Genomic DNA, 20819 nt, shown 5'->3' with positions numbered 1-20819 from the left:
AACCTGGTTCTATGCACAGGAAGACGTATTTCTCTGTTCCATTTAATTTATTCACAGCAACTTGTACTGGACAGACTGGAACCGAGAAGCTCCTAAAATTGAGACGTCGTCTTTGGAGGGCGAAAACAGGAGGATTCTGGTGAATAAAGACATTGGACTGCCCAACGGCCTAACCTTTGACGCATTCTCCAAATTGCTCTGCTGGGCAGACGCAGGTAACCGCAGGGGAACGCAGACAGAACACCTCGCCACGGGGCGCGAGCTCTCCAGCAGACCCAATCCCATCATTTCCATCCTTTGGCTTAAATTTCTAATAGTACAGCACATGACTTTTTAAAGAACATTTGTGACAATTCTTACAATGAACTTCCTGGGGTTTGGGCCGTGGGTACATGAAGTAGGTGCTAAGTTTGTGGGCCAGTCCTGCGTCCCACTTGTTTTTGTATGGCCTCCCCTTCCCCCACATGAGCACTCGGAATACTTTTTGAGTTAAAGAGAAGTATTACCCACTGTTGGAACTGACAAACTTAACATATATGGGTGTGGCTTTTTTTTTTTTTTTTTTTTTGCAGGGGAAGAGTTGCCCTAAGCTAACATCTGTTGTTAATCTTCCTCCTCTTTTCTTCTCCCTCCACAAAGCCCCAGTGCATGGTTGTATATCCTACTTATAAGTCGTTCTAGTTCTTCTACATGAGCCACCACCCCAGCATGGCTACTGACAGACAGGTGGTGTGGTTCCACAACCAGGAAACGAACCTGGGCCGCCAAAGCGGAGCACACAGAACTTTAACTGCCAGACCGTCAGGGCTGGCTTGACAAACGCAGATAAATGAAGAGGTTATTCAGTTACTCCTTTTCTCTTTTTGACATCAGTATGACATTTGTAAAGATCCGTTGCCCTCCCAGGCAGCATGCTGTTCTGTGGAGGACATTCTCTGAAGAGGGGTGGCTCCCCCAGCAGTGAGTTTGGGGGCCAAGACCCGGGCTGTTTTCCTGCTGTGATGGCACTCCTAGCACAACAGAAAAGATGCTGTGTAGAGTTATACACCAAAGAACACGGACAAGGCTATTCTTAAAGGCTGTGTCATCCAATAAAGCACTGTGATGCAGATGGTCACTATTACAGCCCAGTTCTCCAAAACAAGTTACATTTTTGACAAGTATTTGAAATTTAAACCAGGCTTCCATGAGAAATGTGAAACTTGGAAATTCCTGACGTGTTAGCTATTGCAAAAGTTTCAAGACTGCTTCCTTTTCCCTGAAAAATATGAGCCACGTCACTGTTTTAGTTACTTTGTATTCCTACCTAGAAAATAATAGTCTTTAAAAAGATTTAAGGATTTTAGTGAAAAGGCAGCCTTGGCTATTATCCATTGTTTACAAAGGGCAAGCATTTATCCAGATGTCACGTTTACAACAACTGATGAGCTAACACTTGAAATTCTATCAGTTATAAACAAGTTATAAAAATTATAAGATTTTTTATAATCTATCAGTTATAAAAACATTTATTTCTAATGCCCTACTTTGGGAGGAGCTTAGCCAGATTTCTGTAAATGCGATTCTTTTTTCCAAAAAAGGATTAAGAGTTTAAAATTCCGTTAAAAACCAGAATGCTATGAAACCAACTGAAACTGGTAACAGAACAGGAAAACTTCAGTTTGTAATCTGTATCCCTGTGGTGGAATGAAACGTCCTGTTTCCTGGCCCACCTCTGTTTATTTTGGGAAGAGACTGACCTGACACTATTATTTTTGGCAGAGGAGCTTTTTTCCTTCATGGTATGAAAGTATCTAACTTTCCTTCTTTGATGTTTGAAAAGGAACCAAAAGACTGGAGTGCACCCTCCCCAATGGAGCCGGACGGCGTGTCATTCAGAGCAGCCTCAACTACCCCTTCAGCCTGGTCAGCTATGCGGGCCACTTCTACCACACAGACTGGAGGAGGTGAGCCAGGCGCGGGACAGCGGGAATGGCCGCTGGCCTGGGGACGCTCCATGGGTACCAGACATCCATAGGTGACCAGTCAGTAGCCCTGGCTGAGGTTTTCATTTCATTGTCTCTTCACAAGCAGATAACATCATTCAAGTGTTGCTGCTTTTCACATCAGGCTTTTAGTCACAGAAATGGAATCCTGCGGCTCACAAGTAGCTCACAAGTGGCAGAGCTATTTGGTAATAAACTATCCAAAAAGGAACATGTTAATTAATCTAAATCTGATCTTCAGAGAATAAACAAGTACCCTTAAGTGCTACCGTGAGTTATATGATTTGACTTTTTTGTTGTCGTTGAGGAAGGTTGGCCCTGAGCTAACATCTGTTGCCAGTCTTCCTCTCTTTACCTGAGGAAGACTGTCGCTGAGCTAACATCAGTGCCCATCTGCCTCTATTTTGTCTGTGGGATGCCACCACAGCATGGCTGATGAGGGGTATGTAGGTCCATGCCCAGGACCTGAACCCATGAACCTCGGGCCACTGAAGCAGAGCGTGTGAACTTAACCACTATGCTACTGGGCCGGCCCCCATAAGTTGATTTTTTTTTAATGACTCTGTGAACATTTTAGTTGTCCACCTGGGAGAATGGAAAATATGGTAATTTAGACTAGTTTCCCTGATGTGTTGAGCTCACTAGGCTGCACGAGGCCCAGGCACTGTACTTCGGGAGACCCTCAACTGAGTCCAGTGTGCAGCTGGGACTGAGAACTGCGGACAGGGACCAGTGGGCCTAAGACCTGAGTGTGGAATCAATCACTGAGGGCTTGGTAGAAGGTGCTGCTGGGCCCTGTCTCAGATTTTGTGACTCAGTGGGTGAGGTGGGGCCCAACAATTTGCACTTCTAATAAGTTGCCGGACGATGCTGGTCTGGGGATCACTTTGAGAACCACAGAGAGACAAATCATCTGGTTCTGAGTCAAAACTCATTTGGTTAAATTAATTTAAAAATGTCTTCTTGAGGCTGGCAGAGGTTTCTCTTTGGAACTGACATTTCTCCCTGACCTGAAATCACACAGACTCCCTCTTGCTTTGCAGGGACGGTGTGATCTCAGTCGACAGAGACAGCGGCCAGTTCACGGACGAGTACCTCCCGGAGCAGCGCTCCCACCTCTATGGGATCACAGCAGTCCACCCCTACTGCCCAGCAGGTAGGCCGCACACTCAGGCTGCCGCTCCGTGTCAGCCAGCAGAGGGGTCTGTCCACTGCCAGACCACCTCCCGCCCCAATCCTGGCCGCGGCCCCACACAGCCACTGAGCTGGAAGCTAATAGCCAAGCACGAGTGGCTCGTCTTTACTGCCTCAGGTCTGCCTAGCTTAGCTGCACGGCCGAGACCAGCCCTCAGGCTGTTTCCCCTTGCAAGACGCTGCGGCAGCCCTGACCCTCCCACCTCTCCCCGCAGGAAGGAAGTAAACACGGCCTCGGAAGGACCTTACTGCAGAGTCACTGCAGAAAGCGGAGGAGGAGCGGCCGTCACAAGTTTCGAGCGTGCGGACGGACCTTTCCAGCGCAAACGACTAAGTGTATCTTGTGAAAAGTTTATACCTCAACCTTTACTACTGTATTTTTACGAAGTTACTGCAAGTTTAAAAAGTGTAATAGAATTTTAATTGTTGCTTATTAAAGCAACTTTTTATAAAGATATTTAAAAGGTCAAATTCATTCAAGTAAGAACCAATTAAGACTGTTAAGACACTAACTCTGATGTTTGCTATGGATTTTGTCTGGCCAAGAAATTAAAGCACATGCGACCAGTACAGAAATACAGCTCTAAAGATGCGAACCCTGACAAGGTCAGAGAAGGCTCTGCAGAACTTGCGGGAGAGAACAGACCATTTATGGTTTCCCAACACAAATTCTTTTTTTTTTTTTTTTTACCTCTGCATCACTGCATTTCTATTTATATTAAAAGGTGCTAAAATGTTTCAGTTTGTGTTTTCTGATCCCTCTCTAGAATTACCCAAAGAAAATTACTACATTTATAAATAAATACCAAAGATGTAACAGTTCTCCAATAAGCTGTTTACTCCAATAAAATATTTTAAGTTTTCCTACGATTTGAGGATCTGTATTGTCTCTGTAACAAAGCTGGGGTTGGCACGAACCTTAAGCACAAAGGAGGAAGCAGATTAATTATACAGATACGTGAACGTAACGCACGGTCAAAAGGAAAATCCAGTTTCCCAAACTTTATTAAAGAAAAAGCAATGGTGGTAAATGTCTACACACAGTCGATTTTCTGGGATTCTGCCAGAGCGTGCCTGGCTCCAGACGGCCCCTCGAGGCGGGCAGCCATGCCCCGTGGCGCTCACCTCCCAACCTTGCCCAGCCTGTGGTCTGTCTTTGGGTCGGCGATGATGGCCTGCACGGCCACGATGGCTTCGTTGATCTTCGTCTGTAGCTCCCTCAGCTCCTCGATGTGTAGCAGTCGCAGGATCTGAGCGGCTTCGTTCAGAACCGCATCTGTTTCATGAGAAACACGCAATAATCAGTAACTTTTCTATTTAAGACCACTACTCATTTCCGCCCAACAGGCACCGAGTCTCTAAAACTAGTGTGAATTAATCAAAACAGTCACGTACCTCCTGTGTCAAAGCCAAGAATATGCTTGTCTAAAGCAACAGGCAGGCCCTTTAAAAAGAAGAATAAAATGAGACCACAGTTAACATGCTTTTCTCCTCTGAAACTGAAAAGCAGCAAACTGTGTGTGGTGTCATCCCTCTTAGCTGCACTCGCAGAGACTGAGAACCTTCTCTTTACACCTGCCTTCTGAGGAGTCTTTCTCTCCCACCACGGCCAGTAGGACGCACAGGGGAGCGAGTTCCAGACCCAGCCCGTCCTCCATGACCTGTGTGCAAAGGAACGGCTCCTGTCTGCAACAGTGCTATCAGGGCGGCCTCGGAGGAGTGGCCGGGTGGGCTGCAGCCGTGCACAGGGCACGTGGGACGGGAGGGCCGGGCAGGCTGGGCCCCCTCCCGGCAGAGGCGGCTGTGCACAGGGCACGTGGACTAGGACTCAATCCTACCTTCCTCAAGAAAGTTGACTTCTGAGCACACTGATCTGTCTTTATAAATTGCACAAATCTACTAAAATATGCATGTTTCCCAGATTATCTACATATAATTTAACTGTCAATAGTTCATTTGGAAGTTACTTTGAAATAGTCTAGGAAAATGAACAGGATCTAAACCACTTAGCTAACCAGACAGCACCTATATTCAGATTTACCAAGATGGCAGCTGTGACGACACCACACTATCATACAAAGACAAGGACGGGCATCAAGAATTTCTGCTGGTGATACTGTAAAATCATCACCAGTAAAACGTCACTTCCTTCCAACTTTACACTGCCAGGCTCTCACGATTTAATTCTTGCCCTGTTTATTAATACAAACCTCCCTTGGCGCCATCTGCCTTAAAGAGCTGGCAACGACCACGTGGTGAGAGGAGTAAGTGGGCGTAAAAGTCCAGCGAGCAACAGCAGAGGCCTGGCAGAGTGGCTTTCCACGTCCGCCTGGCACAGAGGCCCCGCCCTCCTTTCCGCCAGCAGACCACCCAGGAACAGCTGCCCTGAAGGAGACGGCACGCCCAGGGGCTAGTCAGGAACGACGACAGGGCAGAGCCCTGCACTTGGAAAACTTCCCCGTGGGATTATGACAGCATGCCGGCCTTTGAGAGGACGCTAAAATTAAGAAGGATTGGAGCACTCAAGATAAACCTAATTTTTCTTGCAAACAAGAGCAACAAGATTTGGCTATGCCTTATGTGCACTGTCTTCAAACCAAAGGCAATTTCGCTGAGTGAGTGAATGACTTCATTATGCCGGAACAATTATGGTCTGTTCTATAGTGTGGGGGAAATAAGCTGATCTTTAATCCAGTGTCCAGTGGCCTGATTCATACGTAATTAATAAGCCAATGAGAACCTGGAAAAGAAACGAGTGTCTCTCAGGGACTACACTGCCCCAGCATTCACAACCTTTAAACTGCTGGGCCTCACTGGAGATGAGGTCAGAGGACAGCAGACACTGGGAGGCGGGGGAGGGAAGGAGGGCAGAGCCCAGGATGGTGGCTGTGCCCAAGGCATTCACAGGGACGTCCACGCCACGGGGGCTTTACCAGACACCTGCAGCTGCGAACCCCTAAGGACACGCTCTGCACTGTCGCAGAGTCAAAGAGACTTTAGGGACATTTGATTTCTGCTACAGTGAACCTAAAAATATCCCAAGATTGTTAAGGAAAAGGTAGCTACGGTGTATTCAACTCTGAGCCTACAGAGCAGGACTAAGAATGACAGGCACAGTCACCTGTGTCCTGGACCTGACATGAACACAGCCTCTACCTCCCAACACCTGGCCAAGAACCTGCCCAGGCAGACTCCACACAGGACCCTGTCCCCATCCACCCTAAGGGCGCAGAGTGTTCAACCAGCTCGTGTAGACTCCACACAGGAGCCTGTCCCCATCCACCCTAAGGGTGCAGGGTGGGCAACCAGCTCGTGCAGACTCCACACAGGACCCTGTCCCCATCCACCCTAAGGTTGGACGATCTTGAATCAAACTGCCAAAGCTCAACCAGTTACCAACTAGGTGACCTTAGGCAAGTTACTTTCTCATGTTTTATGCTAGAAAATAGAGTAAAATGAGAAGGAATTTCTCTGAAGAAACAAAATAGCAAGGACCGGATTTAGGTCAAAAAAGAAAATCAGTTACAAAGAGAAGGTTTGCCTTATTTCCAGCAATTAGTCAGAATAACCCATGAACCTCAGGAGTAAGTTCTTCTAAATAGACTTCACCTGGCCCCCACTGTGGCTCGTGGTGGGAGACTGGATGCACTCACGGTCACTTCTCTAAGGCAAGAAGCTAGACACACATGCAGTTCTTCTCTCACTCAAAACCAACTAGATACGATTTCCTGAAGAATCAAATTCAACCCCACTGGAGTAAGCTGTCCTTTCTCCGGCAGCTCTAACATCAAACGCGTATCTTAAGCAGATACATGCAAACTTTAAACACATGACCATACCAGAAGAAACTTTCACTGATAATTAACTCAGCGTTTCTAAGATGATACGTACCTCTTTTGTCTGATTTGCTTTAGCAACTGCATCCTGCGTCAGGCGTTCCTGGACCAAAATGCGAATTGCCTGGGAAACCCAAAAATATTGTTTTTACATTTTATTGGCTGTTTATCATCCTTTCCTCTCCGAGTTTACAGAATAAGGATGCCCAATCTGATGACGTTAGAATTACCTAGTTCATTAACAAACTCCCCAGAAAGTTAAAAATTAAACATGCTATTATAATGAAAGTTCTCACTTTTAGTATTTAATATGTGGAATGATGGTCCCAAGAAATAGAAACATTTTTTGAATAGGTGATTCGTGTGCATGGAAAAAATTTTAAAAAGGAGGAGGATACATGGTACAAAGTAGGTTTGTACCTACCATGTACTACCCAAGCCTCAGCCACCCTCCAGCGACCCCCACTGTCACCGTCCTCGTGTTCTCACCAGCACTCTCTCACAAGCGTGCTCATGCACATGCACACACACGTGCGATCCTTGACACAAAGGCAGCATATGATACACACTGTCCTTCCCTTTTCCACTTAATTACAGTAAAATGTTTTCAGATCTTTCACAGAACACCCTTGTTTTCTTCCTCACCATGGCATTTTATCATGGCAGACACAAGTGGATGCTACATTTGAAAAGAATAATTAAACCAACCTTTTACACTGATTGCAAGTATATTAAATAGTCCGGCTGCCAAACAGTTAATATATTGATTCTCATACTTGGCAAACCTATGGAGATGTTTCCCACATTGTCATGTACTATTTGAACACTTCTTAAAATAACTCAAAGGACAAACATGGAGCTGGGATAGAATTTTATAAAGCTTTTGATCATAGCTAATTTATTCTTTTCCCATTGGCTTCTTAAAGTCTAATGAGAGCACCCAAAATATGCTAGCACTGTCTGTTTCTCTTCTCACTCAGTCTACGATTAAAGCTGACATGACCACTGGTACTGTTCCAAAGCAATTTATATAATCACCTGAGTAAGGAACAAGCCTTTGAAAGAACTAAATTTCACTAAAAACTCTTTTGTCTCTTGGTATTCAATCTGAGCTGAGAAAATCTGAGTTTACATTCAGACTCAGCCTAGACAGCTGTAATAAGCTAGGAACAGAACACACACAATTCCAAAAAAAGAGAATAAATCACGGCTTGACCTCTTATGAGAAGAGTGAAATTTATTTACTCAGTTAGTTTACGGAAAAGTGATTTACATGCACAGGGTGTAGCTGAAAGCTCTTTAACTTCTCATAAGATCAAGAGTAACTTCTGAAGTGACTTCCCAGTCTGGCATCTTAAGCACCACCCTCCGGCCAGGACACTGCACTGGCCCCCAGCCCTGCACGACCACCCGCTCTTGGTGTGGTCCCTCTTCTCAACTGCATGCACACGCTTCCTCTCAGACACAGGAGAGCTCCACAGACCACGGGCTTCCCTGAAGTGCAGGCACAGATGAGGGGCCTGTCTAGGACGGGGACTCAGAGGACAGAGACATTCACTCCTCGGAGATTTTGGGGTGTATGTTCTCGACCAATTCACTGTTACTTGACTTGGCACCTCTCCCTACCTCAATGACCACAGAGCATGTCAACAGGACTGATCAACAGAAGTGGGTGATGTAGCAGGAAGGGACGCACCCAGATCACAATCCTGGCTCCGCCACTGTCCGAGTCCTCCTGGCACTCTCTCTGTTAAGTCCCAGTTTCCTCATCTACATGTTTTTAAAAACAGATGTGCACTGCCTCTAGGACTGCTGGGAGGACCAAAGGACTCGGCACAGTGGCAGGCGCAGAGGGCACACTCTGGCATCAGCTGTCAGCAGATAATCTCAGGCACACGGAATCACACAATCCACTTCACGCCTCACATTCCTCCACATGTCAGTCATTCAAGCATGAATGTTACTTTTCAGAAGATGGAGAGTTTGATGCACAGTCTCTGTCAGGGGTCAGGACGTGGAGCTGACCTTGAGCATCACCAGGTAGTCGTCGTGACGCTGGATCTGAAGGAGGTTGGCCAGAGCCATCACGCCAGCCTTAAAGTCAGGATTGTTGACTACGAGAGATTAAACGTGGAAACGTACAGCCCCGCAAGCATATAACACAGACATACATGTAAACACATAAACTTACAAAAACGTTTCAATTTTCCAGGAACAACAAATCTCTTAAACCTTAAAACCGCTGCTACAAGAGGAGTGTAGAAGGCACCAACAATTAGGTAAACTATTCGATCAATGGTTTTCCTATTAATCAGCCAAATGGAACAATCCAATAAATGACTAAATTAACTCACAGGTTTGTCCTGTTCCTTTTCCTGCAATGCCCAATTATGCAGCACTTTTAATTAACATTTCTTCCCCAAACTATCCACATTAATACACAGATCCTTCAATGGACAGTTTTCCCAAAACCTTTCTCTAAGCAGCAGGTCTCGAGCATCGAAGCCACGTACCAACTCAAAGGGGCTCGTGAATTACAGGCCATGGGGGTGCCGTCAGTGAAAGCAGCTTTAACATATGATCACCTACACTATTAGAATCTCCATGCTTTTAAAAAGAGAAAGAATTATTACGTAAAGACATCTGGGACTTAACGGAAAATTGTACCACTCGTCTCATAGTGTCATTAGATTAAAAAAATATTTCTACACTCAGGATGGCAAACAATCACCACCATGATTAAATACAAATCAAAACCCCAAACTGCTATGAGGAGATCAAAGAAGAACCTTTTAATATTTAGCTATTCAACTACAAGACAAAGGAGAAGGCATATCATAACTGTCAGCAAAAGACATTAACACAAATGCTGTCTGCAGGAAGCATCATTAATTCACCAAAACCCAGACTTCATTCTAGGAAGTAAAAAACACTTACGGAACCAAAGATGTTGAGGATCACTTTCATACACTTACCATCCAAATTAATCAATGGCTCTGCATTTTTAGCCGCATTGTCAGCATTTTTTGTATTATCAGGTACTAAGTCCTTGTACTTTTCAGCTGTAAAATAGGCAAAAATATAATTTGTAGAACTGCAACTTAAAATAAAACAAACATGGCTTATTTACTGAGTTTAACTGAGCCAAACTGATTATAAGCATAAGACAAGTCATCCAATCAAAATTATACTTTGCTATAAAAAATTTAACAGAAGACAATGTGATTGTAGCTTTTTGATTAAGCTAAAATGATTACCGGAATACCTGACCTAAGTATCTTTTCATTAACATTTTTACAAGTAAACCATTTCAAAGACTATCTAAATTTTAGGAGAGGAAGTCCACTTTTATAGCTTCCTCTGAAACTTGGTTAAGGTCGATGGGAGGAGTGTAAGTCTAGGTCACATGAGATTAAATACAAACTCACTAAAAAGTAATTTCTTACCAAATCTTCTTTTGAATGCTGTATATGGAATCTAAAAACTTTGTTTTCTAAAAAATCAGCACTTCAAATACACCATCATATACAAACCTAACCTTATTTTATGGAGGCTTGAAATGCAGAATTCCAAGGTTAGACTTTACTCTTTTTACTTGAAAGACACTTAATACTTAAAAAGACTACAAATAAAAATGTTTAATAATTCACTAAACAATACTCAAAATGCCATCTTTAGCTACAGGGCTTCTATGATTTGCTAATGAAACAAGAGGGAAAACAAAAGCATTAAAATTTAGACAGACAGAAAAAGTCAGACAGGAGTTAGCTTAAAGGAGCTCCCGGGACAGTGTGAACGCCATGACACACGAGGACAAGAAGGACTGTGGCCCGAGTAAAGCAGGAGCCAGGTCCCACACCGACTAAATGCACAACAGACGTGCACCGGAGAGCAGGGACAGCTCCTCCTCACCCAGAAGCTGAGGAGCGAACGCAGCGACGGTGGATGCAAAAGAACCTTCTGGCGGCCATCAAGACAGCAGCCGACTCAGGCGAGAACCATCAAGTGGATGCTCAAGTCAGGGGTCAAGTCAAGGGCAGAGCTCACTGACAGCATCTCAGGTGTCTCCCCACAAGACACGCGTTTACTACGCAGGGGAGTGGTGACTCCATGGTGGAGAAGTCTTGACTGGGTGACAAGGACGTGCCGTCTTTGGGGACAGCGAGGCACCCACAGGAACAACGTACCTTCTGTGTCTTCCTGACTGAAGTACAAGCCCTGAATCTGACTGTGGGGAAACACCGCATGGACCCAAACGAAGGGACCTCTACAAAATAAACGTCAGCATCACAAAGCAAAGTAAAGACAGCCCCAGTCCAGAACTGCAGACGGAAGAGACGTTAACAACTGAACGCAGCGCTCGACCCAGGCCAGCTTTATGGTTTTTGTTTGTTTTGCTATAAAGAAAATTAGTGAGACAACTGGTGAAACGTGAACAAGATCTAAAGCAATAGTACTGACCCCACAGGGAACTTCCTGATTTGATAATTTATTGTACTGTACTGCAGTGTACTGTACTGATGTACTGTTGTGCACTGTACTGTAGTATACTGTACTGTAGTGTACATAGTGTGCTGTACTGTACTGATACAGTGTAGTGTACTGATACACTGTACTGTAGCATACACAGTGTACTGTACTGTAGTGTACTGTACTGATACAGTGTAGTGTACTGATATACTATAGTGTACATAGTGTGCTGTACTGTACTGATACAGTGTAGTGTACTGATACACTGTACTGTAGCATACACAGTGTACTGTACTGTAGTGTACTGTACTGATACAGCGTAGTGTACTGATATACTGTAGTGTACATAGTGTGCTGTACTGTACTGATACAGTGTAGTGTACTGATATACTATAGTGTACATAGTGTGCTGTACTGTACTGATACAGTGTAGTATACTGATATACTGTAGTGTACATAGTGTACTGTACTGATACAGTGTAGTATACTGGTACACTGTACTGTAGTGTACTGTACATAGTGTACTGATACAGTGTACTGTAGCGTACTGCAGGGATGTAAGACAAGGTAGTTTTTAGGAAATGTGCACAGAGGACTTAAGGGCAAAAGAGAATCACCCACAACTTAGCATCACATGTTTAGAAAAAAGCTCCGTGTAGTGTATGTACATACAGAGAGAAGGGTAAGGTAAATGAAGCACACGTTAACATTTACAGAATCTAGGTATGTGAAAGTTCTTTGTACTATTCTTGCAATTTTTCTGTAAATCTGAAATTATGCCAAAAAAGTTATAAGAAAAAAATTTAAGTCTGATTTTAGTTACCTTAATTGACAAGGTAGCAAAAGGCTTTAGAAAATGTTAAAGGCACAAATAATAAAAATTCACAACGGTTTCACCAAATAAGAATAAAACTTTAAAGTAACTTAAAAGTTGGTGAGAAGGCGATGCGTTAAGGTAAAGCCGCAGAGGAGCGACAGCGCCTCCTGCTGAAGGGAAAGCATCACCTCAACCCTCTTCCAAAGGAGCCTGTCCTTGCAATTCTGAGTTGTGAGACCAAATAAAAACTTGTCTTCTAGTTTACACTTCTAATATACTTCTGATACCATTTCCTTTTCACTTATAATTCAACTAAAATTTCAAGTAAAATTCAAATATAATTTTTCAATATCGAAAAATTTACCATATTTCAGACACAAACTCAGTCTTTCTGATTCACTAAAAGGACCATGCTGTCCCCGAGAAGTGACGCACTGAAGACTCAGCCATGCGCAGGGACACGCAACCACACAACACCGAGTGATCCTGGTGCCCTGGGAACCTAACTTGCAGCATTATAAAAATGGGACAAGTGGAATAAATAAGGTAAGATTAATAAATGGAGACATGACTAAACTTTATCTGGGAATAGCTGAAAAACACTTTTGAAAAGCTGGAGAATACTTTGCTACAAACCATCTAACAGAGAGTTTCCACCAACTCAGACAGAAGAGAACTTTGCTAAAGGCCCTAAAAGTCAACTAACGCTGTCACGCGTTATTTCTAAAGGAACAAATCACAAGTATTTTCTTTTTAAACTAAAATTGAAAGCAAAGAAAAATTCAAGCTTTCCTTAAGATTTCTGCCATAAGGTTCAGAAATTTACGTGCGGGAACCAGCAGAAAACAGCTGGCTGACGCTCCCCGTCACTGTATGTGAACGTCCCTGCCCAGCACTTGCCAGACACTGATGAAAGTCAACAAGCCTGTCTACTGCATCAAGAAGCTACGTCAGATTGGCGGTTGCCAGGGGAAAGGGAGAGTGGGGGGAGGGCACAAAGGATGAAGTGGTGCACCTACAACATGACTAACAATAATGTACAAATGAAATTTCACAAGATTGTAAACTATCATAATCTTAATAAAAAGTTTAAAAAAAAAAAAAGAAGCTATGTCAGGTACTGGACAGCGAGCACCATGACCGCCCACCGCCCAAAGGGGTCCAGATCCCAGTCCCTGGACCCTACTCACATGCTCCCCACACAGCAAAACAGACTCTGCAGACACACTAAACCCAAGACCTCGAAACAGGGGCTACCCTAGATTATCCAGGTGGGCCCAGCACAGAGCATCTTTACGAGTGGAGGCAGGAGGACCAGAGTTGGGGACAACATGATCATGGAGCAGAGGCGCACAGCCTGGAAGACTATGCTGGTAGATTATCCAGATGGGCCCAGCACAATCAGCGTTTTTATGAGGGGAGGCAGGAGGACCAGAGTTGGAGACGACATGACCATGGAGCAGAGGCACACAGCCTGGAAGACGTATGCTGCTAGAGCTGAAAATAAAGGGGCCAGCGGCAAACAATGCAGGCAGCCTCTCTAGAAGGCAGAAAAGACAAAGAAATGGACTGTCCCCTACAAACTCCACAAGGAAGCAGTCCCGCTGACAAACCGACTTAGTCCAGAAAGACACATGTGGGACTTCTGACCCCAGAACTGTGACATAGTAACTGGTGTTCTGAGTCCTTGAGCGGCGTGAGTTGTTACAGCAGCAGCAGGAAACTAACAGGTACCATGGATGAAACTAGCTGAGCATCAGCCTACAATGTGGTGGGGTAAGTAAGACGTAAGCAAAACGGACAGTGGTGGCTGACTTAAAGGGTATAGAGTTAAAAAGTTCAGAAAGAACCACTACTGCCGCTGGGTGGCCTCTGAGCTGAATCTTCAAGGACGTGCAGGACTCAGATATGAAGAGACAGACGGAGACGGCACACAAGCCAAGGGAAGAGCGTAAGCAAAGACAGCGAGGGGAGAACAGGGCTGCACACGGGAAACAGCGTTGTTCCGGTCTGGCTGGATGTCTGTTAAGGAACACCGGACACCAGCTATCAAAGGCCTTGAACACCAGGCTAAGGAGCCCGCAGTTCCTTTTAGAGAACTGGGAAGCAACAGATCTAGCACGTAACCGGAGCTGTTCTTAGGAAACAAGCGCAGCATTCTAACACATTTACGTTTCAAACAAGCTCAGGCCGCCAAAGAACAGAGGGTGATGCCAGGGAGACTAGTCTGAAAGACATCACAGGAATCCGAGCAGAAAGTGACAAGAGCCTGAACTGGTGTCAGACCGTGGGAAGGGAGAAGATACACCAGAGATGGGAAAAGACAGGACGGGAGGGACAGGCAGAAGCAAAGAAACAAAAAGGCTTCAAAAGCAAATGATCAAGAGGACTGGAACTGAGAGCCCCCTAAGAGAACGGACAAACGCAGGGGACGGAGCTAAGATAAGGCAGTCGGATCTTCACTCAGATGGTGCCAGGCCTTTCAAAATGAAACGGCCTAATGAGAGGCAATGAGTTTACTGGGAAATTCCTTTTACCAAAGATACCAATGCTCAAAAGCTTCCAGTACAAGTGTCTGTAAAAACAACATTAAACATAATAAATACAGTTTGGCCCATAGTGCATATTGGTGTTAGATGTGTGTTTTAGCCTCTTGTAAAATTACCTGCTGCAACCAACACTCTGAAATCCTATCAGTTCAGGGACACAAACAACATCTAACCTGAAAAGCTAAGGTGCAGACTATGGGAGACAGCAAACCTGAAGTGAGGTTATTGTGTGAGAAGACACCGTTTCCAAGTCCTAAAAGAACAATCGAAGCACCGGTGAGACAGGACTTCTATTAACATCTGATGATAATAGAGAGACTCTAATTTTAGAAAAGAACATTCCTTCCTAGACGATTCGGGCGTTGGGGGTTTGGAGCTGGACACAGTAGAACGGTTATGAACAAAAAGTAAACTTTTAAATGGATGCTGAAAAGGGAGATGACGATGTATGAAACTTAACAAGAACAAGGATAAAATGCAGGACAAAGAAACACAAACTGGCTAGTTTCCTCCATTTTCCACTCCCCCTTCACATCATTCCTCTCCCTCTCTGTAAGTACACACTCCCCACAAAACATACCGTTATCTCCATATTCAAGTCTAACAGCTAAACCAAGAAGCCAGTCAATTGCTTCCTGTCGATCTTGAATCTTGAAAGGACAGTTAACATCTCTGAGGTACTGTGAGGAAAGAAAATCTGGTTTCATTATTACTATAAAGACAAAGAATCGCAACACGGTAGAGCTGAATGACACCTTTGGATCTCTATGGATTTCTTTTAACATATACGTTACTAAACTTACTTTTTTACTTTTATTTTTTGGCGAGGAAGATTAGCCCTGAGCTAACATCCACCGCCAACCCTCCTGTTTTTGCTGAGAAAGACTGGCCCTGAGCTAACATCTGTGCCCATCTTCCTCTACTTTCTATGTGGGATACCTCCACAGCATGGCTTGATGAGCGGTGCATAGGTCCACACCAGGGATCCAAACCAGGGAACCCCAGGCCGCCAAAGCAGAGCACGAGAACTTAACCACTACGTCACCAGGCCAGCCCTCACATTACTAAACTTTTGATGTAAGTGTATAACCCAAAGGAAGGGAACGTTTCAGTGTACCACTTAAGAAAAAATTAAGCACTTCCATCATGCTTTTTAAAATTTCTACTTTTGCAGATTCCAAGGTAGGGCACTGCAGACCCAGAACAACTTCCTCATCTCACAGAAAACTGGGGCCCATAGGTTCACCCCTGCCGATGTAGCACAACCTGGACCTGGGCCTGAACCCAGACTTCCTGATCAGGTCTCGATGCACGCAGAGCAATTAAATGGAAAGGACTTTAGAAAAGAGGACATACAAAGAAACCAACTATTACCTAAACCTTAGCTTTTGCATCACGGAATGCCACTGAACACAGCAAGCCGCGTGACACATGCGTGGAATGCAACCAAGTGTTATACTAAAAGCCGAAGCTGCATATCCAAATGAGCACCGTCCTTCACATGAGTCTCCGAGGAGTTTAAAATCTGACTCTAGCAACAATGCTATCACTCAAAACTGCTGGAACTCCTCTTTGGAAATAGTTAAAGAACCAGCACTTTTTAGCTGTAACTAATTTTTTAAACAAAAATTGTATCCCCTTGCTTTAAAAACAACACCCCATACACAAGATTTGGTCACGATGCAAAACCCAAGTCCACCTTCCAAGTGTGAAAACTGTCAACATCAAGGGTATTCAAAAGATGTCTCATGAGCTAAAAGTTACTCTAGAAGAAGTTCCAAATACGCTTTGAGCAACGCTGTCATCATTCCAAGAGCCCACGTGCAGGAGAATGCCTGTCTGCACGGCAAGTGCCAACATCTCTCAGCATCCTGCAACTTGCTTCTGGCGTTCCCATCAGAGAGTGTTTACATTCTTCAAATACCCTTCCACACGTGGAAATTTACACTGTCTGGTACACGTGAATGAACCATAAGTAAGATACGATTGCTATAAACAAATATAAAATCCTAACAATATATTTCGTCTTAAGATGACTATCAAAAACTTCAAAAATACTTTTTAAAAGCAAAGGAAAATAAGCCAGGGTAGCAACGGTGGTGGTAGAGGCGATGGCAGCAACGAGCACACAGCACGAGCTCTGTGAACAGGTGCGCCTCACTCACCAACAGCACACGCCACCCAACACAGGTATGGTATTACCCCATTTACTGACAACATCACTGAGACACAGAAAGGGTAGTAAACCCGCCCGTGGTCACAGGGCTAGTGTGTAACTTACACAATTCTCTAATTCATAAAATCTCTGATTCTAAGGAGAAAGTCAAGTACCTAATCGCTTTGCTCCAGCAAATGAAAAATTTAGTTGCTTTTCATATTTTTAAAACGAAATACCTTACTCATCAAAGTAACAAACATAGGCAATGAAAATGTTTAATGTAAATAATGATACTGTAAAATATCGATTTTTATTCTAATTTGAAAATAATTCTAAAAATGTTCCCAAAATTAAACTACATCAATGGGACAACTATTCTGGCCACAATAAGTCACACATACAGACCTTTTTTTTATTTAGATTATTTGTATTGTACACAACACGTGACATCTGTGTATCTTACGTAAGCATAACGAGACATCAACAAGACATCATCTTAATTCTCAAGCACGTCAGTAACGTCCTACGTTAATATAATACTCTAACTGTGTTACTGCCACGTTTTTATTCTAATGTAAAAATTCTAATTTGGGCCATTTTTACCATTTGTAGAATGTGTGTCACTGTTGAAACCTCGCAGTGTTTCTGTACGAAACTATTTCTATCTAGTACTGGAAGTTTGGTAAATAATTTGCTTTAAAAACAGAGAAACACGCTAAGAAAAAGTTAAATCCCTGAAATGCAGCTTTTCTGACACGGATCATTACCATTTTCATTTATTTTCAAACAACAAAGTAATTCCAAGCTCGTCTCCATATGACTTTCGGGACAGCTCTCCGTGCCGTTACCTTTTCAAAGAACTTGGGCCAGTCGCTGCTGTGGATGTTCCTTAAGTTCCCTCTATCTTCGATTTTGTAGTGTCTGATCTTCTGGTCTTCAAGCCACACGATGAAGTTCCTAAACTCCGTCTCATCTGCAACAAGCACAGGACACGCGTCGCTCGAAGCGCGGGACCGCACGCCGCCTTTGCGGGACCGAACCCCCGACAGCGGGTGACCGCGCGGCCCCCAGCGGAGCCGAAACCGCGTCCACACCGCGGCCCGAGCCCAAGCCCCGGCCCGGCGGGCGGCCGCGGGCGGCACCTGCTGCGCCTCGCGTCCAGGCGACAGTCGGGGCCGCGGGGCCGCGCGCTGCGGGGAGGGCGGCCGACAGCGACGGGGAAACGGCGAGAAACGGCGCCCGCGCGGCCCGGCTCCCCGGGCGGAGAGGAGTCACGGGGGAACGTCCGCGCGCGGACACCTGGCCGAACCAGACACGCCGCAGCGCTCCGCCCGGAGGGGACCGACACGCCGCCGTCCACGCAGCACACCTCCGGGGCGAGGCCGAGGGCCGCCCCGTCCGCCCCGCCGGCCTGGACCCCGACTCCCGGGCCGCCCACAGCGCACGGCGGGGCGGACGAAGCCCGGGCCCAGACGGCGCCGCCGCGGTCGGGCGGAGACCAGGGGCGGAGGGACTGGAGGCCGAAGGGTCGGGGCCGGGGGCCAAAGAGTCTGGGCACCGGAGGCGGAAGGGTCGGGGGCCGGGGAGGCCGGGGGTCGGGGTGGGTGGGGGGCCGGGGGCCGCAGAGTCTGGGGACCGGAGGCCGGAGGTCCGGGGTCAGGGCGGGCCGGAGGTCGGGGGCCGGGCGGGCCGAGGCCGGGGCCGGGCGCGCTCACCCCGGCAGTTGAAGCCCGCTGGGTTGTGGTAGTCCAGGGCCGTCAGCTTGCGCCGGAACATGGTGCCGCTGCGCTCGGGCCCGGGCTCCGCCGGGACCGGGAGGCGAGCGGGACGCGCGCAGGCGTGGGCGACGCGGCCGGAGGGCGGGCCGGCGCGGGGCACCCCGGAGTGACGGTGGCTTCCGCCAATCGTGGCTCCCGGCCGGCCGCCGCCGCGGACGCCGACCAATCGCGGCTCGGGCCAGGGAGGCGGGGCCACGTCGCGCACGTCGACGCTCAAGCAAATTTTATTGTGCGCTTCCTGGTCGCGCAGAAACAGACGCGGCGGGGCGGGTGCCACGTGCTCGCCGTGGGCGCTGCGCGCGGCCGGCGCCTCCGCCTGGCCGGGGTCGCGGTCCCGGGCTCCGGCGCGCTCGTCGTCGGCTCCGGGGCCACGGGGGCCTGGCTGGCGGCGCGAGGCCCGGGCTTCCCGCGGACCAGTCGGAGGGTCCCGGGACCGCGGCCTCCCCCGGCTGCGCGCGCAAGACACGGACACGCGCACACCGACACGGGCGCGCGCTCCTGCCCCTCCACACGCGCCGCCCCGGCGGCCGGCGCTCCGTCCCGGGCCTTCTAGATGGAGGCGAGCGTGGCCGGCTGAAGACCTCCTCCCGGAGTGCGGGCGGGGCGGGCGCGCCGCGGGGCTGGGCCGGGGGCACAGGCGGGGGAGGGCGGAGGGACGCGCCGGAGCGCGCCTGGCCGGGCGGCGGGCTGCGGGCGCCCAGGGGCCGCTCCCACGTGTAGCCGCGCACGTGTCCGCGTCCGCGCGCCGCAGGTGCGGGCGAGCCCGGGGGTCCCGGGGCGACGGCGGACGGTGGTGTGGGGCCAGGGCGCCGGGTCGCACAAGGCCGCGTGTGCGGTCACGTTGCGGCCTCCCGTCCAGAGGCCGCGGAGCACGAGAGGCCCGGCTCTGGGGGCGCTGCCGTGACCGCACGCGGTGGCTCGGTAGGCCGGCAATTGATGGAGGACCCGCCGAAAGGAAGGAGGAAACAAGCTGCCCACGGAAGGGAGGTGATAAAGGGACACGGATATGCAACTGCGCGTCACGCATTTCTTCCCAAAGCTTGGAAAAGCAGCTTTTAAATCTTGTTTTCTGGAATTGATCCTTTAATGCAAAACACTAAGTTGACCTTGTCTCCCTTCTTCAGGCCCTAAGGTGTAGCCACTTGAGACTGTCTGGTCACCAGCCATGGCCACCCCAAGTAGGGAGAGGGACCCACCAGACCTGAGCAGAGGACGAAGCTACTTTTGGAAAAGAAGTACAGGAGGTTGTAAGCATTCAACCTCTTTTTATTTGGAAGTCTTTTTGTCTTTTTCCGCGCACATTTGAAGGAGTCCTTTGGCCTGTCTTAAATGAAGTATCTGAATGCACTTGCAGAAGGGAAAACCAACTTTTATCATCAAACGAACTGCTCTCCAGTCTAATAGTTGATCGAGGTTTGCTGGGTCATTAGTCCACCTGTTTGTTCAGCAAAGTTGTTAAAACTGTCCTCTGCCTGCGAGGCCATCTTCTAGGCGCCCTGGACGCATCTGTGAACCTAGACGCAAAACCAAGCCCTGGGAGAGACTGCCATCTGGCAAGGGAAGAGAAACAGTATCATTATAACTAAGTTATTTAGTACTTTGGAAGATGATAAGTCCTGTGGGAAAATCATAACGAGGTCAGGTGAATGAGGAGTGGACGTGGGGGCAGTGGGAAATGGTGCAGGATGGGCCTGTCAGACCTCATTGGGAAGGTGAAATGTAGAGACGTGAAGGAGGTCAAGAATTAGCCCTGTGAATAAACGGGGAAGACAGTGCTAGACAGAGTGCTCAGTGCAGATGAGAGAGAGGAACGGTTTATATATTTTTAAATAGTTGAAAAATCGGGGGCCGGCCCCGTGGCCAAGTGGTTAAGTTCTCGCGATCTGCTTCTGCGGCCCAGGGTTTCGCTGGTTCGGATCCTGGTGTGGACATGGCACCACTCGTCATGCCACAGTGAGGCGGCTTCCCACATGCCACAGCTAAAATATACAGCTATATAGTGGGGGGATCTGGGGAGGAAAAAAGCAGAAAA

The 20819-nt window shown here is 47.2% G+C and overlaps 2 protein-coding genes across 2 annotated transcripts in view; one reads left to right on the top strand and one right to left on the bottom strand.

The window, feature by feature from the left end:
* NID2 (nidogen 2) overlaps window positions 1–4049 on the top strand; it is a 45613-nt gene extending 41564 nt beyond the window's left edge. The window contains exons 18-21 of the mRNA XM_070630382.1: window positions 58–215; window positions 1823–1946; window positions 3029–3141; window positions 3395–4049. Coding sequence (XP_070486483.1) covers window positions 58–215; window positions 1823–1946; window positions 3029–3141; window positions 3395–3405 — 406 coding nt within the window. The 3' untranslated portion in view covers window positions 3406–4049. The remainder of the gene's footprint in view (window positions 1–57; window positions 216–1822; window positions 1947–3028; window positions 3142–3394) is intronic.
* Window positions 4050–4166: 117 nt separating this feature from the next.
* Window positions 4167–20819, bottom strand: RTRAF (RNA transcription, translation and transport factor). The gene is made up of 8 exons (XM_070630389.1): window positions 18725–20819; window positions 17858–17982; window positions 15432–15531; window positions 9991–10077; window positions 9041–9129; window positions 7071–7139; window positions 4575–4623; window positions 4167–4455 (listed from the first exon to the last, which is right to left on the bottom strand). The coding sequence occupies exons 1-8, from the start codon at window positions 19812–19814 to the stop codon at window positions 4301–4303; spliced, it is 1764 nt and encodes a 587-aa protein (XP_070486490.1). The 5' UTR covers window positions 19815–20819; the 3' UTR covers window positions 4167–4300.

Source organism: Equus przewalskii, chromosome 1 (assembly GCF_037783145.1).
Source record: "Equus przewalskii isolate Varuska chromosome 1, EquPr2, whole genome shotgun sequence".
NCBI classification, from domain to species: Eukaryota; Metazoa; Chordata; class Mammalia; order Perissodactyla; family Equidae; genus Equus; species Equus przewalskii.
This window is presented reverse-complemented; position numbering and strand designations above follow the sequence as displayed.